This window comes from Kogia breviceps, chromosome 3, assembly GCF_026419965.1.
Source record: "Kogia breviceps isolate mKogBre1 chromosome 3, mKogBre1 haplotype 1, whole genome shotgun sequence".
Taxonomy (NCBI): Eukaryota; Metazoa; Chordata; class Mammalia; order Artiodactyla; family Physeteridae; genus Kogia; species Kogia breviceps.
Window position 1 is genome coordinate 32,501,328 of NC_081312.1, and position 24,654 is coordinate 32,525,981.

Consider the following 24,654-nt stretch of genomic DNA (forward strand, 5'->3'; position numbering starts at 1 on the left):
TGGCACAACAATAAGCCTGCAGAGGGTAATTTCTCAATGTCTTTTCATGACGCCAGGGTTCAGCAAGCTCTGTAATGACCCATCCAGCCTGCTACCACAATCCCCAAGTCTTTTTATAGTCACAGGTAATTACACCATGGAGAGATTACATCACATCGCCAGCAGGGTTTGCAGCTGACAGGAAGATGCTCTGCGGATGTTTTGGGAACTACAGCCTCATTTAGCAAACAATTTGCTGTGGTCCCTATTGTTCCTTTCCAAGAATAGAACTGCCTTGGCAAACCTTGTGCCTAAACTGGGACCCAAACCACCAAGGGCCACTGTAGATAAGAACAGAAACAACCACAGAGAGGTAAACATGGTAACCCAGAGCTGACTCTTGCATCCTATATCCAGGGAAGAAAACAGAGGGTGCCTCTCTTCCTCTGTCAAAATTACCCTCTGAAGGGTGAACTGAGTGCTCCAACAGAGCAACACTAGAAACAGGTCTCAGAGAAGCCTGCCGCTCAGCACAGGCAGTACAGTTCTCAGCACAGCATGGGCAACACGGTCAGACATACGGCACGCAAATCCAAGCCCGCTTCCCCACCTACGACTGAGTGTCTCTGACCAAGTTACCTAACTTCACTCTGTCTCGCTTTCTCACTTGTCAAACAGTTACATGACCGTCTAGCTCACAGGCACTCTGAGAACTTTACATGTGATGACACAGAACCCGACACAGAAGTGATGCTCCATACGCATCGTTTCCCTACCTGTTCTCTCTTCCCCAGTTCAGTGTATGTTACCTCTGACTCCAGGTCCCTTCAGAGACCGTGAGGTGAACGAGGCCACCTGCCAACATCTCTCTGCCATAGCAGTGCTAACGGCCAAAGCCACATCATCCCGAGAGTCTAGCCCTCCACATTTTCCATCTTCAGTGAGCACTAACTGCCTGCCTTTCTGCCTCTGCCACACGGAAATGCAAATGGCTGCCTTCCCTGCTTGGGTGCTTGTGTGATGTCTAACACGGCCGCTAAGTGTTGTGGCAACATCTTAAAGGAAAAAAAAAAAAATCAGAAACAAGTAAAATACTAAGTTTTTTCCAATAAATATGCTCAGAACAGGGAGAGAATGGAAATTAAAAGCTTTTTACATGAGCTAGGTTGAGACCATCAAACTATGCAAACATGGGCAAAAGGGATTCCGGAAGTAATCAATCCTTCCTCAACTGGTCAAGTTTGACACCTCCTCCCAACCCCTCATCCCCAACCCAAAAGGTGACTCTGCATCTCCAGTTTCGTTTTTTAAAGACAGCAGAGGACATCATCCACAGGAAGTCTCCTGCCCAGCATGACTCAACAGGAGGTCAAATACCGTCTCTGCTGCTGTTGTTATTTAGGAATTACGCTGAGCATTTTTATATGTCAAGTGCCTTCCGATCATTTTTATTACACAACACCAACCTAACATAAGGTAAATCACTTAGGTAAATTACCTAAGGTCACACACAACTTTCTTAAGGTCACAGGTAAAGAGATCTGCGAGAGGCTGCTACACAACTGGGATCCTAATTCCTCTCTAGCCCAAGAAAAGCAAGTTGGGTAGCGTGAGCACAGATCTTATTTTTAAGTCTGGTCTTCCCCTGCAGGCTGTGACCAGGTGTGAGCAGTAAGATATGCTTCCTTTTGCCACCCTGAAAAAGGGAACTTTATCAATAACTCTCTCCATCTCTGCTACAGGCATGACCAAGGGGCAAGCTGAACGCGATGCCTCCATAGCCACTTCTCTGTTATAACTCCAAATCTCCAGCTGCAGATAAGAGGAACCAGGATGGAAAACTGAACTTTGAACATGACATATGTAACTTTTCCAAGAACTTTACCCCAGAACTCTCAAGTGCCGCTTCATACGTGACTCTTTTTTCTAAACCTGAGCAATTATGGCCAAGACTAGAGGTACCTGTGGGACTTATGACCAGAGACTGCGCAGGCCAACGCCCCACCAAGGGTGCCCACTGACCTCTGTCCCGTGGGATTCTCACCATTGCGAATGTGCCGGGACAAACGAGCATATCTACTAGAGCTCACTGGGTAACAAGCGCCTCATTTTAAAAGGCCTCTGGAATGGGTATTCAGGGGAAGCTACAGGAGCAGGTAAGAAATGCAGGAAAAGGAAGAGACCACCTTGCCTGACCTGAATTGCCTTTCCTCGACTTCAGAGTATCTGAGAGCCTTGGTTTCTTGGCAAGCCTGCTTGGCATGCTGCTCAGGGAAGGCACAGCCGTACAGGTGTGCTCTGGGTCTCAGGTCAAGGCGTGGGCACCTCCTTCCCCCAGAAGCCACTCCAGAGAGAGGGAAAAACATTGTAACTTGGTGCACTGGATCGAAGTAATGATGAAACCCCTACCCCTGCCTGCATCCTGCTCTGTGCCTGTACGTTTGTTTTATGGGAACAGGGAGTGGGGTGGCAGGGGAGGAAGGGTTCTTTGCAGATGGAGGAGGGAAAGAAAACAACATAGCCAACTTTCCCATCCTGGTCTGAGCCCACACTACAGATATATTTTTCCACACTGGAGAATAATAATCCCTTTATTCAGCCAGTCTGGAAGCATCGATCCTTGATAATTGATTTCAGACCTTGAATGGAAAGTTGGGAAGGTGTGGGTGGCTGGAAAATGGGGTGGGGAATGGGAGGAGGAAGGGGGGAAGCCCATAAAAGAGAGAGTGGCGGTACAGGGGATGGCTTAATGGAGCTAAAGAGGCTGAAGGCATCAGACACCGAAGGCAGAGGCTCTGCCCTCATACTGCCATGTAACATACCAGGACCGCTTCCCCAGCAGAGCCCTGGAAGAGGATGGTGGTGGTAGTGCACCAGACACTAGGCGAGGTTCTGGTCCAGGCACTGCCATGAGCTAGCCCCAAGGCCCTGGGCCAGTGCATAGCCTCAGAGGTCCATCCTAGCTCTGCCCAGTCAGTCCTTCCTTCCTTCCTACTCTGACAGCCACTCCATTCACAGGCATTCTTACTGATCACCATCTGTTCTGGGCTGGGGGTAGGGTGGCAAACCTCTGCTATAAAGGGTCAAACATTTTAAAGCATACATATTTTAGGCTTTGGGGGCCACATGGTCTATGTCACAATTACTCAACTCTGCCATCTAGCACAGGTGAGGGAACTGAGGCTTACAGAAGTAGAGACTCGCTCTTGGTCACAGAGCCAGCAAGTAGCAGGACTGGGCTCTGAAAACAGGCAGTGGATCCCAAAGCCGGCACCCGTACCTGCACATCGCACCCTGAATCCTACACCTCCGTCCCACCCGTGACTACAGCCAGGGGAGGGGAGTGGTCACGTCATCCCCGCAGGCTCCTACACCCCCGCCCCCCGCTGGCTCACTAGGCACCTCAGCCACCAGTCCCACGCCCTCAACTGGCTCCCTGCTGTATCAACAGAACAGAAGCCCTCACCCTCTGCTCCCCTGCTAACGGCTCCACAGAGAATCCCTTCTCCCAGCCTTCAGGAGAAACAATGGTATTGAGTCTTCTCCCTCCCACACACAGGTGGCAGGCTGGGGCTCACCTGAGGCAAGTCCGTCTCCAAGGAGGGTGCTAAGAATCGCCAGCAGAAGGAACACTCCATGTCCTGCGGAGGCCACAGCAAACAATGAGGTGCTCTTTGGTGCTATCCTGCCATGGCACATCTTTCATCCGTCCAAGTTATTTTAAAAAGAAAAAATTTAAAAGCCAGAAGAACGAACACTGAAGTCAGCCCTGGGTAGATTCACCTATAAAAAACAAACCAAAAACAAGGACATAAGTGAAAACTTTAGCCATAAGTTAGTTACAAAAGGCACTTTACAGTAAGGAAGCCATAATCACATACAAAGTTGAAAGAATTCTAGCAACTGAATCCCTACTGCCAGGAGAAGAGACAAGCACATAAGCGGCTTTCCAACTCCTCCCTGGGGAAATGCCAAGGCCCGAAGCAAGCTGCCATCGGCGTCAGCATCCAGGCGCCAGGTCCTTGCGACAGGACAAGGAGACAAGCGCCGGCTCACCTGGAGATCTGTCAGGCTCAGCAGAGCTTTCAGAAACTACTGTGGCTCTGCCCTGCTGCCTGCCACGGAGGCTCGAGCAAGGAGGAGGAGAGAGATGGCTGTTGACTCAGAGCTGCTACACCAGAGTCTGGCTTTGCCTTTGCCACCGGACTCAGAGCAAGTTCAACTAACCGAAAAGAAAAAAGAAAAGAAAAAAAAAAATAGAGAACACATGTCTTAAAGGGAGAAATATACCCCCTAGAGAAGGAATGCAGTAGCGGGAGCCAAGGGCCCGGGGCTTGGCTGGATGAGCCCCTGAGGATCTGCCTCTGACTCGACAGCCACAAATCTCAAAAATGGACTAATTAATCAAGGCTCACCCAACACACCTGTGACCCCAGAGCCCACATTTGTTGGCTACACTTGACAATGACTGAGCAGAGAACGGGGTTGTAACTCTTAATTAGCCCCACCATCCACTCTAGCTCAGACAAAGACTTAAGAAGAATAGGAACCCGTATCTTTAAAAAAATAATAATAAAATCAGGGATTAAGACTTTTCACGATTTTTTTCTACTTGCCTTCAGGGAAGCAGAAGGGTTGATGATACATTATGATATAGGTCTATTATATTTTAGTTAACCCATGTGATTTCATTTATCCTAGTTTATAACAGGCATTCCAAATAATAGGTTACATTTCCTTTTTAAGTTCCATATACACCTCCTTCTCCAACAAGGCTTTATGTAAATAGATAAAGGAGCTTGCCATCTACAACCCTAATAAAGGATGCCCCTGAGGGATAACACCCAGACCTGACTAATCCATGTATGAAGCCTTGACTCAAGCCTATGCACCCCTTCTGAAGAGAGTTACTGCAAACAGCAATATGAATTGTCTCAGTCCAAAGGAAAAGCAGCTATGAGGGTCTTCAATGAGAATGAGCCAGGGGTTCAAGAACAGAGCTAGCCACCGGGTCTTTATCCACTACACCCAAATAGTTGGGACTGTGGCAGTCCTCTGTCCCCAGCTTTTACCCAGATTCCAACTTGAGCCTTTATGGCTGTAGAACAGGGATGGTTCATGGAGAGGTCTAGGGGTGGAGTCTGTGACTGACCCCAAACAGTACACAAAACCATGGGGAAATGTGTGGAATTTGTGAACAGTTTTGTGGCTAAGAATGGTAAAGTCAGAATGCCAGAATTCAAATCTAGTTCCTTTATTATGACCTTGGGGCCAAATTACTCTCTTAGCCTCAGTTTTCTCATCTGTAAAATGGAGACAGTAACCATACCATCATCTTCACAGGGTTGATGTAAGGAGTAGGATCAAAGTGTTCAACACAGTGCCTGGCACTTAGCAAGTCCTCAGTAAACACCAGCGGCTGTTGCTATCGTAATTATTAATAAGATCTGAGCGTCGAGGACCTTGGAGGTCATCAGGCTTCACCTCCTCTTTTGACAGATGCCAAAACCAAGGTCCAAAGAGTTAAAGGATATGCCCAGGGCCACCAGCCAGTTAGCAATGGGTCCTTGGTGCTGCCCTTGTACATGCAGCCACAGCAGGTAACCCTACCAGGCAGTAGGATTCAGATGATCCAATGGATCATCAAGGATGACACCTGCCTGTGCCACATCACAGCACGTGCACAACAAATACTTCTGCAGTGAATGGATGAGGCTGGATCAGGATGACGCTTAGTGTTCCGTGCCCGACTGGAGGAATGAGGAAAGATTACCCGCAGGAGGGGATGCTAAAGGATGTGTCTACTGGAAAAGGAAACGGAGACACCAAGTACAAGTGGCTCAGAGCAATGGAACCCAGCGTTCCCGGCAGATGCTAGAGGCAGCGGCTAGGCTAAGTTTAAACTTTATCCTGAAGACCACGTGAAGCTTACGAGGATTAGAAACAGGGAAGTTACAACACCAAATTCATTTAGGAAGGTCACTCTGGCAAGGATTTTAGAGGACTGGGCGTGGTGGGGGGCTTACCAAGTGGTAAAGAATCTTACATTTCGCATTTTATAATTAATATAGAGCTCTTTGGAGAACTGTATGACAATATCTGTCCCCAAAACGCACACATTCTCTGACCTATCAATTCTACTTCTATCATCTGTCCTGAGAAATCACGTGTGCAATGATATATATGCAGGATATTCAGTGCATTATTCATACTGGCACAAGACTGAAGGGTGACTAGTTAAATAAGCTGTCATACACCCACATAATAGAATGCCACACAGTGGTTTAAAAAGAACTGGGCAGTTCAGTCTGTACTAACATGGAATGACTTCCAAAATTAGTATGTGAAGAAAACTATGTGTGTGTATGCGTGTATTTTTAAAGGACACACACACACCTGTATGCGCTGGAAGTCTCTCTCTGGAATTGATGCACAAGAAGCTGGTAGCTACCGAGTGCTGTCAGCGAGGGAATCTAGTGGTTAACAGGGAAGAAAGCTCATTTTTCACTGTATGTATTCCCTTTTCATCTTCTTGAGTGTTGTACTTTGTGTATGCATTACCTATTCAGACAGATAAAATACAGAATAAAATTAATGTAGCAAGGCATTCCTGTAAGCCACCTGTCTCCTCCCTCAACAAACTGACACTCCAATAAACCTGACTGCTCTCTCTGCCAGGAATACAGTCAGTTTCGGGGCTCAGCACAAGGGTCATCTCCTGGAGGAATTCTTTTCTGACATGTCACGCCCGCCTCCAGTAGAACTAACCCCCTCCTTACTCCTAAAGTGCCCTGAGCACCCTACTCTGACTGTACCTCTACCAAGTTATTATATCTGTTTATCTGTCTCATCTCACTAGGCTCAAAGTTCCTTGAAGGCAGGGACTGTGAATTACTCAACCTGGAATCTTCATAAGCCAGCACAGGGCCTGGCACCTGACAGGCAGGCAGCAAAGGTCTGCCAAACTCATGAACACTGTGGGGGAGGAGCCAGTATAGGGCTGAGGAGAAGATGCCACAAATGAGCCCATGTTCCGCTTTGTTTTATAGAAACAGCTAGTTCCTCCCATACTGCTTAAGCAGCTACCTGGGCCAAGGGACCGATTCCACCATGAAGCCCAAGATCTGATCAAGTGCAAAACAAATGGGGTGATGGAAACGGGGGCTCTGCAAAGAGAAGAGAAAAGATGAACAGAGGAGAGTCAAGGAATCTTTATATGCAAGGCTGAGCCAAGGATTAGTGCTTCAGAAATAATACAGAGAAAAGTGAATCCCCACAGCCCCAGAATATCACCCCAAATGGGAAAACCCAGCTACTATAAAGAGTCACACGACATCTAATCATTTTCAGAAAGAATCTACTTAGAATTTTAAAAACAAAATAAAGCCTGCCCTTGAATCATGGCTTTAGACCAAGTGAAAAGAAGAACACTTAGAACAAATTAAGACTAAGTATTCATTATTACCCCTAGAGAAACATGTAGACGAAAATGTAGTTAAAAAAAAAAAAAAAAAAGAATTCATTTAGCTTCAGTATTCCACTTGTGTGTTAGTGACCACTTTCCCTGATTTAAAAACATTATAATTTAGAGATAAAGTAAAATGGTGGATGTCAGGGGCTAAGGGGAGGGAGGAATGGGGAGTCATTGTTTAATGCGTATAGAGTTTCAGTTTTGCCAGATGAAAAGAGTTATGGAGACGGATGGTGGTGATGGCTGCTCAACATTATGAATGTACTTCATACCACTCTTCTCTGGCTTCCATTTTCACACCTAAAAACAGCTCAAAGGTCTCTCTCAATCACAGAATTCTCCAGAGCATCCACTCTTCTCTTTGTATAACCTATCTCTTCCTCCAGCTTTTCCAAACCACGGGGTGGGGCGGTGTCATGGGAAGTCTGTGTTCACCCTTCTGACTTTCCTTCTTGGGACCAACGCTGCCGCCTCAACAGCCTGTGGCAAGGGGAGACTCCCATGAGCTAAACTGCCAGCCCCTTAAGGTCAGGATCTGGCCTTTCCCCACCTCTGTGAACCCAAAACATCAAGCGGTGAGTGACTGCTCTGCTGAATGTGATGTCACGAACACTCTCCTGTCCAGTGATCCTCCAAGAGGAAGGACACTGCCCTTAGCCACAGCTCTGAACTTGGGGAAGACCCATCCCACATCTCTGCCTCTGTTTCCTCATCTGTGAAATGGAGGTGTTGCTTGCTTTGAATATCTCACCAGGGAATAGCTCACCAGTCTACAGTGAGGTTCAAAAGGGACAAAATATAAAAGACTTCTTGCTCTGTAAACTAGTAAGTCTCAGGTCCTCCTATTTACAGTCTTAGCCTATAAGCCAAGACAGCAGAGGGTGATCTGAGGAACTGCTCATAAAAACAGTGATGATAAGCATGGCAGGCTTCTGGTGTTGAGGAGAACCTGTAACACGAGCTCAAAGTTCACGCAATTTGCTTACTTGTTGCCACAGATGCTTCCAGATTAACCAAAAAGCCTGCCTAAGGTGAAATGTACCCTTAGAGTCACCTTGAAAAATGGCTCATAGCTTAGGGAAGCAGCAGCAGCTGGGGGAGGGGCTGGGAGTGGGGAGTCATGGAACAGCCCAGGGCACCCAGTCCCCTAGACACGCAGGGCCCAGATCTCCACGGCTCATGCGTCTGGGCTGACCCGGGGCCTACCCCTGCGGGTGGAGAATGTCACAGTCCTGCTGAGGTGCAGTCATGTCACACTCTACTGAGCACTCCTCTGTGAAGGCAAAGGGTCCTGACTCAGCCACGCCTGGCGCCCAGGGGCTAGGTGAGTTTCTCTACATCTCTGGGAGCTCAGCCTCTGTTTACATGTAATACTCAGGACAGATTATTTCCTAAACCATGGCCATCTCTCCATTAGTTACAAGAGGGAATTGGACAGGTACAACCAACATAAATCCTTTTCTTGCCTCAGACTAGTTCTGGAAAGGGGATGGTAGTGGTGGGAGAATCTAGAATAACAGTTTGTTCCTTTGATTAATACTACCATGTGATGGGGGGAGACAAAGAACAGTTCATGAAGTTGGAACAGAACTTAACCATTACATTTCAGACTGCAAAGATAAGAAGTGCTAACTCTGGGGTCCAAAGTTCCCCAGAGGGTGTGATAAGAGAAGGGAATAACATGCTGGGAGGCCCTCCCTTACCTCTCCCTTTCTCCCTGCAGTGTCCCCCCCCCCTTCACTCCCACTCACCCTGAAATGTCTGGGCCACAGCAGCAAAAGGTATCTAAATATCAGATCTCAGTGCCTCCCACTCCTCTCCCACAAAATGACAAAACTGTATTACTTCTAGATGTCTTCTGTTTACTTTTTTCCTCCCTGGGGATAAATGGCTCCTTCCAATCTTCCTAACCTCTGTATCTTCCCCTTTCTTTTGTGCCACCAGCAGCTGAGTACTTCAATAGGCACGAAGTTGTCTAGCGGACTTTGAGATCCTTGAGAGCCATAAGTTCCTTTATTCATTTCCTTTTCATCTCCAGCTCCAAAGCCCAAAGGACACAAACATCAAACTCTTGTTAAAATTTGCCTCCTAGGGCTTCCCTGGTGGCACAGTGGTTGAGAGTCCGCCTGGCCTGCCGATGCGATGCACGGGATGCGGGTTTGTGCCCTGGTCTGGGAAGATCCCACATGCCGCGTAGCGGCTGGGCCCGTGAGCCATGGCTGGTGAGCCTGCGTGTCCGGAGCCTGTGCTCCGCAACGGGAGAGGCCACAACAGTGAGAGGCCCGCGTACTGCAAAAAAAAAAAAAAAAAAAAAAAAAAATTGCCTCCTACAGAGACTTCCCTGGTGGCACAGTGGTTAAGACTCCACGCTCCCAATGCAGGACGCCTGGGCTTGATTCCTGGTCAGGGAACTAGATCTCACATGCATGCCGCAACTAAGGAGCTGTGAACCAAAACTAAGGAGCCTGCCGCAACTAAGACCTGGTGCAACCAAATTAAATAAATAAATGAGTAAATAAATAAAATTCCTAAAAAAAAAAAAATTTACCTCCTACAAATCACAAAAATAACCCTCAGCTTTTCTCAGAAACCACTGAAGTCAGGGTAGGGTAGGTGTTTGAGGCTTTTTTGAATTGCTTTAATATTCCTTGTATTCTTGTCTTACTCCCCAGAACTGCTCACTACATCCTCTTGTCCCACTTTTCCCCTACGCTACTGCTCAGGCTTCAGACAGCAGGGACACCAGCAGACACACTAAACCTTCTCCTCAATAGTCTCCAGCATCTCTTTTCTAGAACCTAGCAGCAGGGTGGCTGCAGCATGGACCTGAATGCAGGAGACAGCCCTTAAGTCCCAGCTCCACCAACCAACAGCGGATTGGCCTCGGGCAAGTCAATCATTCTTCCTGGTCCTCACTGGGTAGGTCTGGATGATCCCCAAATGCCCTCTGAGTTCTAAGGAATCTGGAATGTCTTCTAGGGAAAAGGAGAAGCCCAGAAGTATTTCGCCTGAAAACATAAGTCAACAAAAGTTCTGACTAGAAGGAAGAAATGTTATATCCATCCTCTTTTTTCCGAAGAGCAGTCCTTTCCCCCTGCATCTCCCCAGACCTATCCTAGAATCTATCTCCCTCTGCACTGCAGCAAACTCAGGAGACTCCAACTTTTCCATTTAGAGCTTAATCAATCCATCAGCACATTTGTATAGGCCATCGGTACACAGTGTTCCTAAAGTGCTTTCCAAAAATAACAAACATCTGACAAAAAATCCCCAGCCTCCACACACACACACACACACACACAAAAGGATCACTGCAGAGCTGTAGGGGCCCAGAGAGAAAGAGAAAATGCAAGAGAGAAGGACACAAGAGAACAAAACAAGACAGGCTCAAGACAGGACAGGAAAAAGGAGAGAGAAGGCAGATTGCCTGCTCACAGGCACTTGGCTCAGGCCATAAATTTCCAACAGTGAAGGCAGGAAACCACTTCTTCTCTAGACTGATGGGCTAAACTAGAACCAATCAGTTCGCCTCTTGATGCCTCTGTTTCCTCATCAGTAAAACGAAACAATTCAAGTACTTCTCTCTCAGAGAGCCTGGATCCGTGGAAAGATTCTGGCAGGCTGTGCCAGAATCTCTGGTCTGCTTGGATATTATTAGTTAAGTGGCCTAGGGCAAGTTATTTTCAGTTCCCATCTACAAACTGGATAAATAACACCCACCTTGTTGGGTTGTCGTGAAGTGGAAATGGGATCAACGTGAAGGATCAGGACAGTGTCTGGAACACTGGGCCCTCAAATCAATGCTGTTGAAGGCCCCTTCCTGCTCTAACAGGATGTTACTGAGCCCCCACTAGACTCCCGAAGGGCACTGTTTCAGCTGGGCTGAAAACACATGCCCCCAGACTAGGCTCAAAACACAGTTAGTTTAGATGAAAGAAGAGCCAAGAGGTTAAACAAATGAACCTCCAAAGGTCTCTCCCATGAAGTTCTGAAAATATATTTTTTTAAAGAACTTAACATTCCCTCCCCCAAAATTAAATAATCATGTATGTGATTATACTGAAGTGATATCTGTGTCTAGAGGGACCAAGGAGGTTTTCTAGCCTGAATATGCTACATGACAGGATAAGGGCACAGAGCTTATATGTCTGAGATACACACACACACACACACACACACACACACACACACACACACACACTCATTACCTCATTACATAGGTGCCATTATGCCTATTTTACAGATAAATGGAATCAAAGGGGCCTAGAAGTCCTTCCTCCTCTTGCTTTCCTACTGCAAAGGACTCCCTGTTCTTTTTTCCAAATACAAGGTCAAGCTTATTTGCATCTCCTCTGGGAAAACTCTTCAATTGAGCCCACAAGCATGGAAGGCTCTTCTGAACCCATAGCATCACTGCCTGGAAGACTGGGAGAACCAATCATATCCTCCCGCAAGGCCCACTCACAGTTACTTAACTGTTGTATGCTACGTTTACTGCAGGTAGTAAATTCCTGCAGAGCAGCAACTCCGCCTCTTTCTGTGCCCCAAAATGCTCGACATTTATCTGTTCAGGAAGGGGAAAAAAAGATAAACCCCAAACCCATAATTCATATAGGAAATACAAGATGGCAAAGTAGCAGCAGATATAAAACAGGAGGGGAAAAGGGTATATAAATCCTAAAGTTTTGCCAGGTAGCAAAACAGATGCTTGGCAGAAGTGGCTGTAATTGGTTCCTAGACCCAGAGATACATCTATGTGTCATCACACCCCTCTGCTTGGTTCCTATCAGAGCTGAGTGGAGCAGGCTTCAATACCCACTTGGCAAATAAAGTCTGGGAAGCTGATTTGCTAAATCTGATTTCTTAGGGCTCAGTGTTTGCAGTGACTCTACTGCAATTCAGCAAATATTTACTGGCTGTCTTCAGTGCAAGGCTTCGGTGATCACAGAGATGAAGTGGGGCATAGTTCTTACTCTCAAGGAATTTACAATCTACGTGAGAGGAATTATATGTTTATCTACATAACACTGAGAAACTGTTACAAGGGTTTGTGTTTTTGTTTTGTTTTTTAATTTTAAAAAGTGCTACAAGAACACAGAGGAGATAAGAACAAAGGCTTCTGGTTGGGAATAGGGGGAGGTGACAGAGAAAGCTTTGAGCTGGACCTTGAAGATCACACACAGATTTAGTGCACTCTCGGGGCAGTTTTGCATGCACAGTGCTAATTATAAAGAGAGAGAGAGAGAAAAAAAAAGAAATGGAAGAACAATTCACCAAAAGGATGGCGGAGGAGAGGAAAAATAAAGTGATAATTTTGTCTGCCAAGAGTCACTGAATGCTGCTGTCTGGTAACAGGAAATAAATATCTGTCTATATACCTTCCCTCAAGGGGATGTTTCGGTGCTAGGTTTTCAAAGCATGTACTCATAGCTGTGTAGGAAACACCTCCTCCGGGTCAAAAATAGCAAACCCAAGAGAACTGGTTGAAGCAGTTGTGTTTACTTTTTACTGTCTCTGTGGATCGCTTTCCAAAGGCTCCCAAGTGGAAGGGTATAAACAGGTCTGTGTCACTTCCTGGTTCTCAGGCCTTCTGCTACATTCCCAGTCAGTCTGGGAATGCTGCCTATTTAAAAATAAACTGTAAAAACTCACCAAAAACCCCAACTCTACTTTTTCCTCTACTTCATTCAATTTCACTGTAATTAAAAGGGGCTGAGCGAGAGATGAGACAAAAATGACCACAGAGAATGAATTCTCAGGTGAAAACAAAAACATAGGCTTACTGAGTTCAAGGTCAGGGAATTTGGATTCTACTCATGTTCTTCCTCTAACTGGAAAACCAGACCTTGAAAAAGCAAGATGCTTCACTCTGCACAATAGCTGCTTCAGCATCCTCTTAACCCCAATACAGTTCTCCAATCTTTCTGGACCTCAGCTTCCTTATCTATAAAATAGCACTAATAACAGCTACCTCATAGGGCTATCGTAAGTATCATACGGGAAATATATATAAAGCACTGAGTATAGTGTCTGGCACTCTGTAAGTCATCCAAAATGGTGTTACAGTTATCACCATCTATCCTTACTGTCATCATCATCTGAAAATGGAAGGGCTGAGCTAGATGACCACTACTTGAAGAACTTCTCTGGCGCCAAAATCCTATGATTCTTTAAGTCACTTTCTCCTTTTCTGTTTTTTTTTTTTTCTTTATTTTCTTTTCTATATATATATATATTTTAGGGGGGTTAGATGAAAAGGAAGGGAGATCAACTTGGAGAAGCATGACAGTTACTGACACATCCTCAATGTTTATGTTAGAAACACCAGAATGCAATTAAGGAAATCCATCAATGAGCTTGAAGGGGGCATGTTACCCTCCCCAAGGGAAACGTCTATCTATGACTCACATTAAAGCCATAGCACATGGCAAGTTCACCCACAACTGCTGCCTCTACTCCCATGGTCATGAAGGACAACACCCTCCTGGGCCAGCACAATCCGACTTCACCCACCCTTATCTTTAACTGCGAGCAGCTCCTCAGGGAGCCCAAAAAGACAGCACGTGGCTTATCCACCCATTTTTAATAATAACTAATCCCCCCACAAAGTATTCCTGTTTTAAACAACAACAACAAAAAAAAATGCCTTCTCCTTAATATAATTTGAATGTGATCAAAAATCAAATGCCCTTCCCTGAAAGTTACGAGTGTAATCAGAGATGTTTGGATTTATCAAAGCCAAAGTGCTAAACTGTAGTTAAATTCAGGTAAAATTAATAAGCGTTTTCTTTTGCTCATTCAGTGTTCATAATGTGCCAAAGGCTGAGAAACTAATAGGATGGGATGAGTGACAACAATAAAGGATGACACCTAGGTTTTTGGCCTGTGACTGTGTGAATGGTAGAAGCTACCACAGGGGGAAAGAACACAGGTAGACAAGCAGGTTTGGGTGAAGAATGTGATGAATGTAGTTCAGGCTATTTTGGGGTGGGTTGAATTGTAGGTACTTGAAGGATATCCAGGTAGAAAACTCTAGCAGGCAAGTTAGAAATGAGTATGAAAGTCTGCAAAGTGCTCTGAACTTGGGGTACTGCCCTGGAGTGACTGGCCTGAAAGTGATGGCTGAAACCATGCAAAATAGACGATGAGCTCCACCTAGGTGAGAGAGATGTCACTGAGGAGACAGTCAAGCCAGAATCCTGGGGAGAACACTAACTTTTTAAAGCGGCATATCAAGGAAGGAGAGACCATGAAAGACACTCCAAAAAGCACAAGGCAACCAGAAGCCTGTGCATCACAGCTGTCAAGGTAGGGACAAAGTGATTCAATGAGGATGTGAGGGGGCACAGTGGCAGATGCAGCAAAGGTCCAGTAAATAAAAACTAAAAAATACCCACTGGATCTGGTCACTAGGATAGCACTAGTGACCTCCTCAAGAGCACATTTATTAGAGTGGTGAGGGCACATCATGTTGACTTTAACATGAATTCAAAGTGAGAAAGCAGACACAATAACGGCAAAACAATTGGGGGTGGGTGGAACTGGAAAAGAAGGGAGAAGAAACACTGGATGATGGCTTCTGGCTCCAAATATCTTATGAGTTGTACTTTCTCAGTTAACCCAAGGATTTCAGTTAAAGCTTCTGGAACTGCCCAGATAGCTCTGAGACACCCTCCCCCCAAACCCAGTCGAGAGTCCCTCTGAATGGGCACCCAGACACACACACTATGGTTGCCAAAGCTATGGAGACGCTGGGGATGAATATTTAAGACCTGCCTGCTTCCTTAATGTTCAACAACAACAAAAGCCTCTCCACCCCATCACCCCTTTTCCAAAACTACTACCTCTTCTGTAGGATTCATGAGTGAGAAGAAACAGTCAACCTAATGGTAGGTAAATAAACACTGAAAAAAAAAACCCCACTGGATCTGGCCACTAAGCCAGATCCTCTACCTCTTCTGCTACTACCTCTTCTGTAGGATTCATGAGTGAGAAGAAACAGTCAACCTAATGGCAGGGCCAGAGAAGTGGACTTAGTGTCTTTCAGGCCTTAAGGTGCTCCATAAATATGGTCTTGGTTTCTGCCATTTCCCTCCTTTCTACTCAAATGTCAGCCGAGTATTTTCCCCTAAGGTTCAGGAGTCCAGAAGCATGTTCTTTACCTCCATCTACTGAAGCTTAACAGCCCCAGTGAGGTACACATTTAGAAAAAACAAGACACTGCCTTCTGGCTCCAAATTGTTCTCCATCTTGTATAAGTTCCAAGAAGCCTCCTAATTTATAACCAAACCATGACTCTTCTGGTCCTCCTCCTCACAAATTAACCAAACTTCCTGTAAGTTGTCAAGGTTGGACTGCAAGGCCCCAAGCAAAAATGAGAAGCAGGAACTTGCCTACTGTTCCTTCCCCTTTGATTAGTCCCACGCCCCAGCCCCACCTCTGCCCTTACATGACCCTCTCATCCTACAGAGCCCCTCCACCAATGCCTGTATGCTCTAGGTCTAGCTCCAACTATATCTCCAGTTCTCTCCACGTGGGGTTCTAAGTCAGGACCGGAGAAGAAAGGAATCTGGTTAACTCACAAAAAGAAATATTCCCTTAAATCTCCAAATACAGACTCAAAAGTTATCTCAAATTAATCAAAGTTCAGGCAGAGGTATCAAATGAAGAACTTCATAAAGTCCAGGTATCATCTTAGAAGACGTTAAGAGAGACTGTGATAAACACAGCAAATAAGAAGGAAACAGCAGACTATACTACAAACCTACAGTAATCAAGACAGTACAGTACTAGCACAAAAACAGAAATATAGATCAATGGAACAGGATAGAAAGCCCAGAGATACACCGATGCACATATGGTCATCTTATCTTTGATAAAGGAGGCAAGAGTATACAGTGGAGAAAAGACTGCCTCTTCAATAAGTGGTGATGGGAAAACTGGACAGCTACATGTAAAAGAATGAAATTAGAACACTTCCTAGCACCATACATAAAAATAAACTCAAAATAGATTAAAGACCTAAAGGTAAGGCCAGACACTATAAAACTCTTAGAGGAAAACATAGGAAGAATGCTCTGTGACATAAATCACAGCAAGATCCTTTTTGACCCACCTCCTAGCGAAATGGAAATAAAAACAAAAATAAACAAATGGGAACTAATGAAACTTAAAAGCTTTTGCACAGCAAAGGAAACCATAAACAAGATGAAAAGACAACCCTCAGAATGGGAGAAAATATTTTCAATGAAGCAACTGACAAAGGATTAATCTCCAAAATATATAAGCAGCTCAGGCAGCTCAATATCAAAAAAACAAACAACCCAATCCAAAAATGGGCAGAAGACCTAAACAGACATTTCTCCAAAGAAGATATACAGATTGCCAACAAACACATGAAGGAATGCTCAACATCATTAATCATTAGAGAAGCAAATCAAAACTACAATGAGGCATCACCTTGCACCAGTCAGAATGGCCATCATCAAAAAATCTACAAACAATAGATGCTGGAGAAGGTGTGGAGAAAAGGGAACCCTCTTCCACTGTTGGTGGCAATGTAAATTGATGCAGCCACTATGGAGAACAGTACGGAGGTTCCTTAAGAAACTAAAAATAGAAATACCATATGACCCAGCAATCCCACTATTGGGCATATACCCTGAGAAAACCATAATTCAAAAAGAGTCATGTACCACAATGTTCAGTGCAGCACTATTTACAGTGGCCAGGACATGGAAGCAACCTAAGCATCCATTGACAGATGAATGGATAAAGATGATGTGGCACATATATACAATGGAATATTACTCAGCCATAAAAAGAAACGAAACTGAGTTATTTGTAGTGAGGTGGATGGACCTAGAGTCTGCCATACAGAGTGAAATAAGTCAGAAAGAAAAAAACAAATACCATAACACATATATATGGAAGCTAAAAAAAAATGGTTCTGAAGAACCTAGGGGCAGGACAGGAATAAAGAAAGACACAGATGCAGAGAATGGACTTGAGGACATGGGGAGGGGGAAGGGTAAGCTGGGATGAAGTAAGAGAGTAGCACTGACATATATACACTACCAAATGTAAAATAGACAGCTAGTGGGAAGCAGCCGCATAGCACAGGGAGATCAGCTCGGTGCTCTGTGTCCACCTAGAGGGGTGGGATAAGGAGAGTGGGAGGGAGACGCAAGAGGGAGGGGATATGGGGATAAACATATGCATATAGCTGATTCACTTTGTTATACAACAGAAACTAACACAACACTGTAAAGCAATTATACTCCAGTAAAGATGTTAAAAAATAAAAAAAGAAAAGAAAAGAAACAGCATAACTTAATAAGGGAATCTGATATCTCCCTCAGTCCCAACACACATGTTTCTTAAGAAGCTTACTGACTTCGTTCAACACATATAATGAGCACCTACTTACCCCAGATTCACACAAAAGGTACAAAGATCGGGGACAGCTCATACCTTTAAAGAGTTTATAGCCTACTGGGGGAGATAAGATACATACACAAATAACTATAATGAGGTAAAAAGTGAAAACACTTTGGAGATATATAGCCAAAGTGTCAAAGACAAAACAGGGAAGTAAGCTGGAGCCAGAAGAAGGAAATCAACCGGTTAATCACAGAATCAATCACAATGTGAGTTTTAGTGTCATACAAAACGGAGTTCAAATCCTGATTCTGCCTCTGTTCTTAGGGGTGCTAGGTGTACTTTTTTACCTGCTGTGAGCCTCTGCTTCCTTACATATGAAATTGGGGTAGCAGACATTCAACAATAGGCAGCACAGGGCAGTGATCCTTGAAAAAAATGGGAAGAAATGCAGTGAGTCCTACTAGTGCCCCAGCTAATCCCCTAAAGGAGTCTTCAGGTCACAGAGTAGCGAGGAAAAAACCTGAAAGTGTGCAACAATTTCAATGAGTTGAAGAGACAGAGCTGGGAATTTGGGGATGCCAAGGAGGCTAGAATGTGCAGGGCAAAGTAACTGAAAGGAGGGAGCTGCAAAGAGAAAAAAGTGCAGAGATCTGCAGAGGCTGAGTATACTGATCTGTGCAGGTGTTTGAGGAAACTAGCAAGGCTGAGGAAAGAACCAAAGGAAAGAAATAGGCAGCATAACCCCCAGCACTAACACAGAGCCAGAAATTTACATGTTCCCACTGGCCAAAGTGGAAAAAATCTCCTAACCCACAGGGCATTGGAAGGAATCTTCAGAAGGGTTTGGCCGCAGCAGTGGATCCATCCTAGCCCTAGACTAAAGGCTGTTCTGGACCCACCCTAACAAACTTAAAAGCAAGCCTTGAAAGGATCAAACCAATTCTAAGTACTAACTGAATTGCTTCTGAAAACAAAGCTGAAGAGTTTTTAAAGGAGTACAAAAAGTTCCAGCACCCACCAACACACAACTATGTCTAGCTTCAAATCAAAAATTAACAGGCAGGGCTTCCCTGGTGGTGCAGTGGTTGAGAATCCACCTGCCAATACAGGGGACACAGGTTTGAGCCCGGGTCTGGGAAGATCCCACATGCCGCAGAGCAACTAAGCCCGTGCGTCACAGCTACTGAGCCTGTGCTCTAGAGCCCGCGAGCCACAACTACTGAGGCCCACGTGCCACAACTACTGAAGCCCGCACGCCTAGAGCCCGTGCTCCGCAATGAGAAGCCACCACAATGAGAAGCACACGCACCGCAACGAAGAGTAGCCCCTGCTCGCTGCAACTAAAGAAAGCCCACGCGCAGCAACAAACCCAATGCAGCCAAAAATAAATAGTAAATAAATTTATTTTTTTTAAAAATTAACAGGCATGCGAAGAGGTAGGAAATTATAACCATGACATATGGTCACATGAGGAGGATAATCAAACAATAGAAATGGACAAGGAAATGACACAGATGATAGAGTTAGTGGACAAGGATATTCAAATCTCTATTACAAATATACTCTGTGTGTTCAAGAGAAAAAAGGAAGGCATGAGCATGATGAGGAAAGAAATGGAAGACAAAAAGAAGACTCAAATTGAACTTCTAGAGGGAAAAAATACAAATATCTGAAATGAAAAATACACAGGATGGCATTAACAGATTAGACAATGAAGAAGAAAAAAATTAATGAACTTGAAAGCATAGCAATAGAAACTGTCCAAAGTGACATACACAGAACATCAGTCAGAAGTGTTGACAATATCAAGCAGCCTAACATATATATAATTGGGGCACAGGGAGGGCATATGGGTAGGCACAAAAAAATTTTTTTTAACAATGGCTGAAATTTTTCTAAATTTGATGAAAACGATAAACCCACAGATTCAAGAAGCTCATCAAATCCCAAGAAGCAACACAAAAAGAAAACACAACAAGGTACACTGTAATCAAAATGATGAAAATTAGCATTAAAGAGAACATATTAAAAGCAGCCATGAGGGGGTAGGAGGAGAGACCATGCATTCAGAGGAACAAAGAATTACCGCAAGTCTATTGTTATAAACAACACAACCCAGGAGGCAATGGAGCATCATGTTCAAAGCATTGGGAAAAAAATCAGTCTGACACTGGTTAAGGAAAAGTTGACAAGAACTATGAAGTTCCCATCACAAATGCTTTTTGTGCTCTGCAGTAATATTTTTCAGGGAGGCCTATGCCGAGCACAAGATGGAAGCTCAGTGGCCTTATAAACATTTGCAAGTACAGTGTCCTATGAAGAGTAAAAAGGGGTAAAGACTCTTAGGTTCGTACAGAGCCATGTTTTACCCAAATTGTATACCTATGTACTCAGAACATTACAGACTATAGCTCTTAGGTAGTCATATTCCTTAACACACTGGAAAAGAAACAAGAAAGGTCTATCAGAGGATTCATCCCATAGCAGAAGAAAATCAAGAAACAAAAAGTAAATCTCGGGCTTCCCTGGTGGCGCAGTGGTTGAGAGTCCGCCTGCCGATGCAGGGGACACGGGTTCGTGCCCCGGTCCGGGAAGATCCCACATGCCGCGGAGCGGCTGGGCCCGTGAGCCATGGCCGCTGAGCCTGCGCGTCTGGAGCCTGTGCTCCGCAACGGGAGAGGCCACAGCAGTGAGAGGCCCGCGTACCGCAAAAAAAAAAAAAAAAAAAGTAAATCTCATGAAGGAATGAATTAGCCTCACCAGCATCAGGCCTGATGAGGCCTCCCTCTCCTCAAGTGTACACTTCTATTGGTTAATGTCTCTCACTGGCCTTTACAGATTCAGATAAAAGGTTTTTTTCAGAATGGAAGAATGCTCCTTGAGAAGTAGGTAAGAGTAACTCAAGAGCTGAATGAGAGTTACTCGATTCTTAGATATGTGATCCAGCCCAGGGTAGCACAGTCTCCTCCTCATTAAGCACCTGGGCTGGCACCCCATTCTTCAGAGTCTACCCTGGGGCTTTACCCTGGAGGGACCGTTAAAATGGCAATTTATCTGTTCTGGGCATTGGTTGGTGTGGTCTCCCCACTAAACTATAAGGTCCTGGGAAAGCTGGGGCCCCATCTGTTTTTTATGCTTTCTTTGTAACTCTGAGACCACCACACTCTCAAAAAAACCCAGTATAGGTGCCCAAGAGGGACCCTCCTTCCCAAAATACTTTACTGCCTGAACTAGTGGTTTTCAACTGGGGACACTTTTACACTCCACCCCAGTCCCAGGGTTTCTGGCAACATTTGGAGGCATTTTTGATGGTCATAACTTGGGGGGGTGCTATTGGCATCTAGAGGGTAGAGGTCAGGGATGCCACTAAATATCCCACAATGCACAGGACAGCCCCCAGAACAAAGAATTTGGCCCCAAATGTCAACCATGCTGCAGCTGAGAACCCTGGCCTGAGTGGATCAGCACTGAGCTGCAGCAGATGCCAGTAGATGTGCATGTCTTGCAAATTCCCTCACACCACTGGAAAGCCTCTTGTCCTACCACCTGTCCCCTGATCCTCCCACTGTCCCTAACTCAGGCTTACAGGACCCCGAGAGAGGAGCTTAAGGGTTCAGACTTCTGGGTTTTCACCCCATCTCTGCCACTAGCTGTTTGATACTGGCTGACATGTCACAAAACTTTTCTGGGCCCATTTCCTCCTCTGTAGAATAGAGAGGTTGGAAAAGATGACTTAAGCGTTCTTCCAGCTCTATTTGAAATGCTAGCTTTGGCCTTATCATGAGCCAGAGAAAGGGGAAGGATCCAGCTTAGTCGTGAGTATGCACATCCACCCTCTGAAGGGCAGAGGTTCTTCTATTGAGGAAACCGAACCCGGCCAACAGGAGGTCCAGAGAAGCCTGAAGCTCAGGTATGAGCGACCCAGAAAGGGCTCTGCAAACACGGGCTGCAAGTCCAGCCCAGGCCCTCCGGTTTAAAATATGAAAGTCCTTACTAGCCTCCCTCCTGCCTTTCCCATGTCCATCTTTTTCACCAGTGTTAGGAGGAGGAGCGGGAGGCTAGGGCCACTGAAGAGTAGCACCCGCATCACCTGGGAGCTTATTAGAGACGTTGAATCTCAGCCTTCATCCCTGATCTACTGAATTAGAATCTGCATTTTAATAAGATTCCCCAGGTGACTCCTATGCTGAAGTTTGAGAAGTCCTGGTTTACAGTATGCTGCCCTTCTATTCTCTGCTTTGTCATCTCCTCACTTGTAAAGATGACTTTCAAGACTCTGTCCACATTCTACCCTAACCCCACCTCCTTGCACACCCTGTGTACGCGTATACACATGCGCGCATGCGCGCACACACACACCAGTTCAGAACCTCCAAATCCAGAGTCTCCGAGAGTCATGGGGACAGGTTCCTTTCTCCTTGCCTCTTTCCTACATCCACACAAGGGGAGAAAGAAGCTAGGCTTGAAGCACAGGCCAAATTAGAGCTTTTCTGAGTGATTCAGCCCACCCCTGCTGTTCAAAGATTCCCCAGGAGGAGGGATGGAAAAAGGGAAGGTGAACCCAAAGGTACAAACTCTGATGGGAAGAGATTCATCATTTGCATCTGAACAGAGACCAACAGGGGTCCAAAGTTTCATTTCTAAAGTTCTGTTTTTTGGCTTTTTTTTTTGCTGCTGCTGCTGTCTTACATTACAGAAAGATTCTTAGGGCACGGGCTAAAGGGCAAAGCACACACACAGAGTAAACAAAAACGCAGCAAGGGTTCTCCTGGGGGTGGGGGCAGCTGGAACAAAGCAAGACCATGCTGAAGGGTAGCACAACAGAGCACTGGAACAGAGGACAGAATGTGGGGGGCAGGGGGGCTGGACTCTGCTGAGAAGTCAGTGTAGTGGAGGAGATTAGGCTGCTGCTCGCCCCTCACCCCACCTGCTGGCATAAGCAGCAGATGGCCCAGCCTCAGGCAGCTGGCAGAGACAGCCATCTGCACGTGCCTGGCCGCCCCTCCCCTAAGGCTGAAGATGTGGAAGAGCAGGGCAAGGTCCAGGCCCAAACCCAGGTGGACACATCATCTGGAAAGCACACCCTGGGGGTGGGGTGGCAACATCACTCAATGCTCTGCTACCGTGAGATGAGCCTCAGAAACAACTCTAGGGCTTCCCTGGTGGCGCAGTGGTTGAGAGTCCGCCTGCCGATGCGGGGGACACGGGTTCGTGCCCCGGTCCAGGAAGATGCCATATGCCGCGGAGCGGCTGGGCCGGTGAGCCATGGCCACTGAGCCTGCGCATCCGGAGCCTGTGCTCCGCGGCAGGAGAGGCCACAACAGTGAGAGGCCCGCGTACCACAAAAAACAACAACAACAACAAAAAACTCTAGCATTATCCAAGGTTCTCTTGCACCCACCTTTGCTGCCTCTGGTCACCTTCTTTACCAGGAGCAGACTCATGGGTCTGTCTTGGGATCCTAACACAGTACAGCCTGAAGTCCAACCTATCCATGTTAAGAGGGAAAAACTGAGGCCTAGAGTGGAATTATGACTTGCCCTGGGGACACAGGGCTTGTTAGTGGCTGAACCAAAACTAAGTTCTCCCAACTCTCACTAATAAACAAGGTTCCCCAAATATCTCCCAGTCAGAGTCTAACCACTGAGCCCCCTCAGACAGACAGTGCCAGCCCCAGCACTGTTCACTGTGCTCTGTCCATTCTGAGCCCCCAAGGAATGGCTGCCGCCCATTTGTAATTCTGCCAGATTAGGAAGTCCAGCAGCATTAGTCTCCAAGACTCTGTGTGTGTGTGTGTGTGTGTGTGTGTGTGTGTGTGTGTGTGTAAGTAAACGAAAAAGGGTGTGTGTGTGTGTGTGTGTGTGTGTGTGTGTAAGTAAACGAAAAAGGCCTGTTCTGAGAGCTGAAGGGAATTATCAGCCAACACAGAAACGGAGGCAGGGGAGTCTGAGTTACTGCCAAACCAGACTGGCTTAATTAAGACCCTCCCACCCTCTTCCCCAGGAAACCCACCCTCCTCTCCTCTGACTGGTCACACTAACCTAGCTGTAAGAAGCAGTCATTTCAGGGAAGCCGAAGCCCTCTCAGTTGACCTAGCCCTGAGGGATGGGCCATCAGCCAGGGAGCCAGGCCACTGGAGCTTCGGCACACCAGCTGCCCTTATTGTCACCTCAGTATTCGCTTTCAACAGCATTTGCTCCATAAAGGTCCCCCAGCCTCCAGCCCACTCTGGATCAGTGTGTGCGCGCACAGTGGAAGAAAACACTCATTAGCTTTTCAAATGTAACCCCCTACAGAACCTAAATAGAAGGCACAGTTATGCAACTGCAAAGCAGAATTCCTCTTCTTATAAAACAAAGATGCACATCCACAACCAGCTATCTGGTAAAAACTGGGTGGAAAGAGGCTAAGGGGCATTGAGGTTAAGCTGATTTACTAATCTCATCTAGATGCCTGGCAAACGCCAGCTTCAAGGCCCTGAAGCACTGGTATAATGAAAGCATCCTAACGATCAGAAATCTTTCCTGCCCTAAATGCCCTCAGATGCTGCTTCTGACCCTATACTCCAGTGCTATCACCATAGGCTCGTCCTAGCCTTTAGGGCCAACACCAGCCCAGGACCCTGGACATGGATATTCAGGGCCAGAAAGCAGCCTGCCAGAAAAACTGACTTACTCAGGAGCTGAAAAGCAATGTTTGCTCCAGTACAACGAAGGGCCATAACGGGCACCTTGTACCCCAAACTCCTTCACAGCCGCCACAAGGAAGCTCTGGGTAGAGGGGCATGGGGTGTGCAGTAAGGGTAGGGAAGGGGGACACTA

At 46.0% G+C, this 24,654-nt stretch overlaps 1 protein-coding gene across 2 annotated transcripts in view; it reads right to left on the bottom strand.

Annotated features, from left to right (window-relative positions):
- The window catches only part of SUSD6 (sushi domain containing 6), a 92,681-nt gene that overhangs the window by 45,126 nt on the left and 22,901 nt on the right, over positions 1–24,654 (bottom strand). For both annotated transcript variants that reach the window (XM_059056774.2, XM_067028263.1), the window contains exon 2: positions 3,558–3,762. In XM_059056774.2, coding sequence (XP_058912757.1) covers positions 3,558–3,678 — 121 coding nt within the window. In that variant the 5' untranslated portion in view covers positions 3,679–3,762. The remainder of the gene's footprint in view (positions 1–3,557; positions 3,763–24,654) is intronic.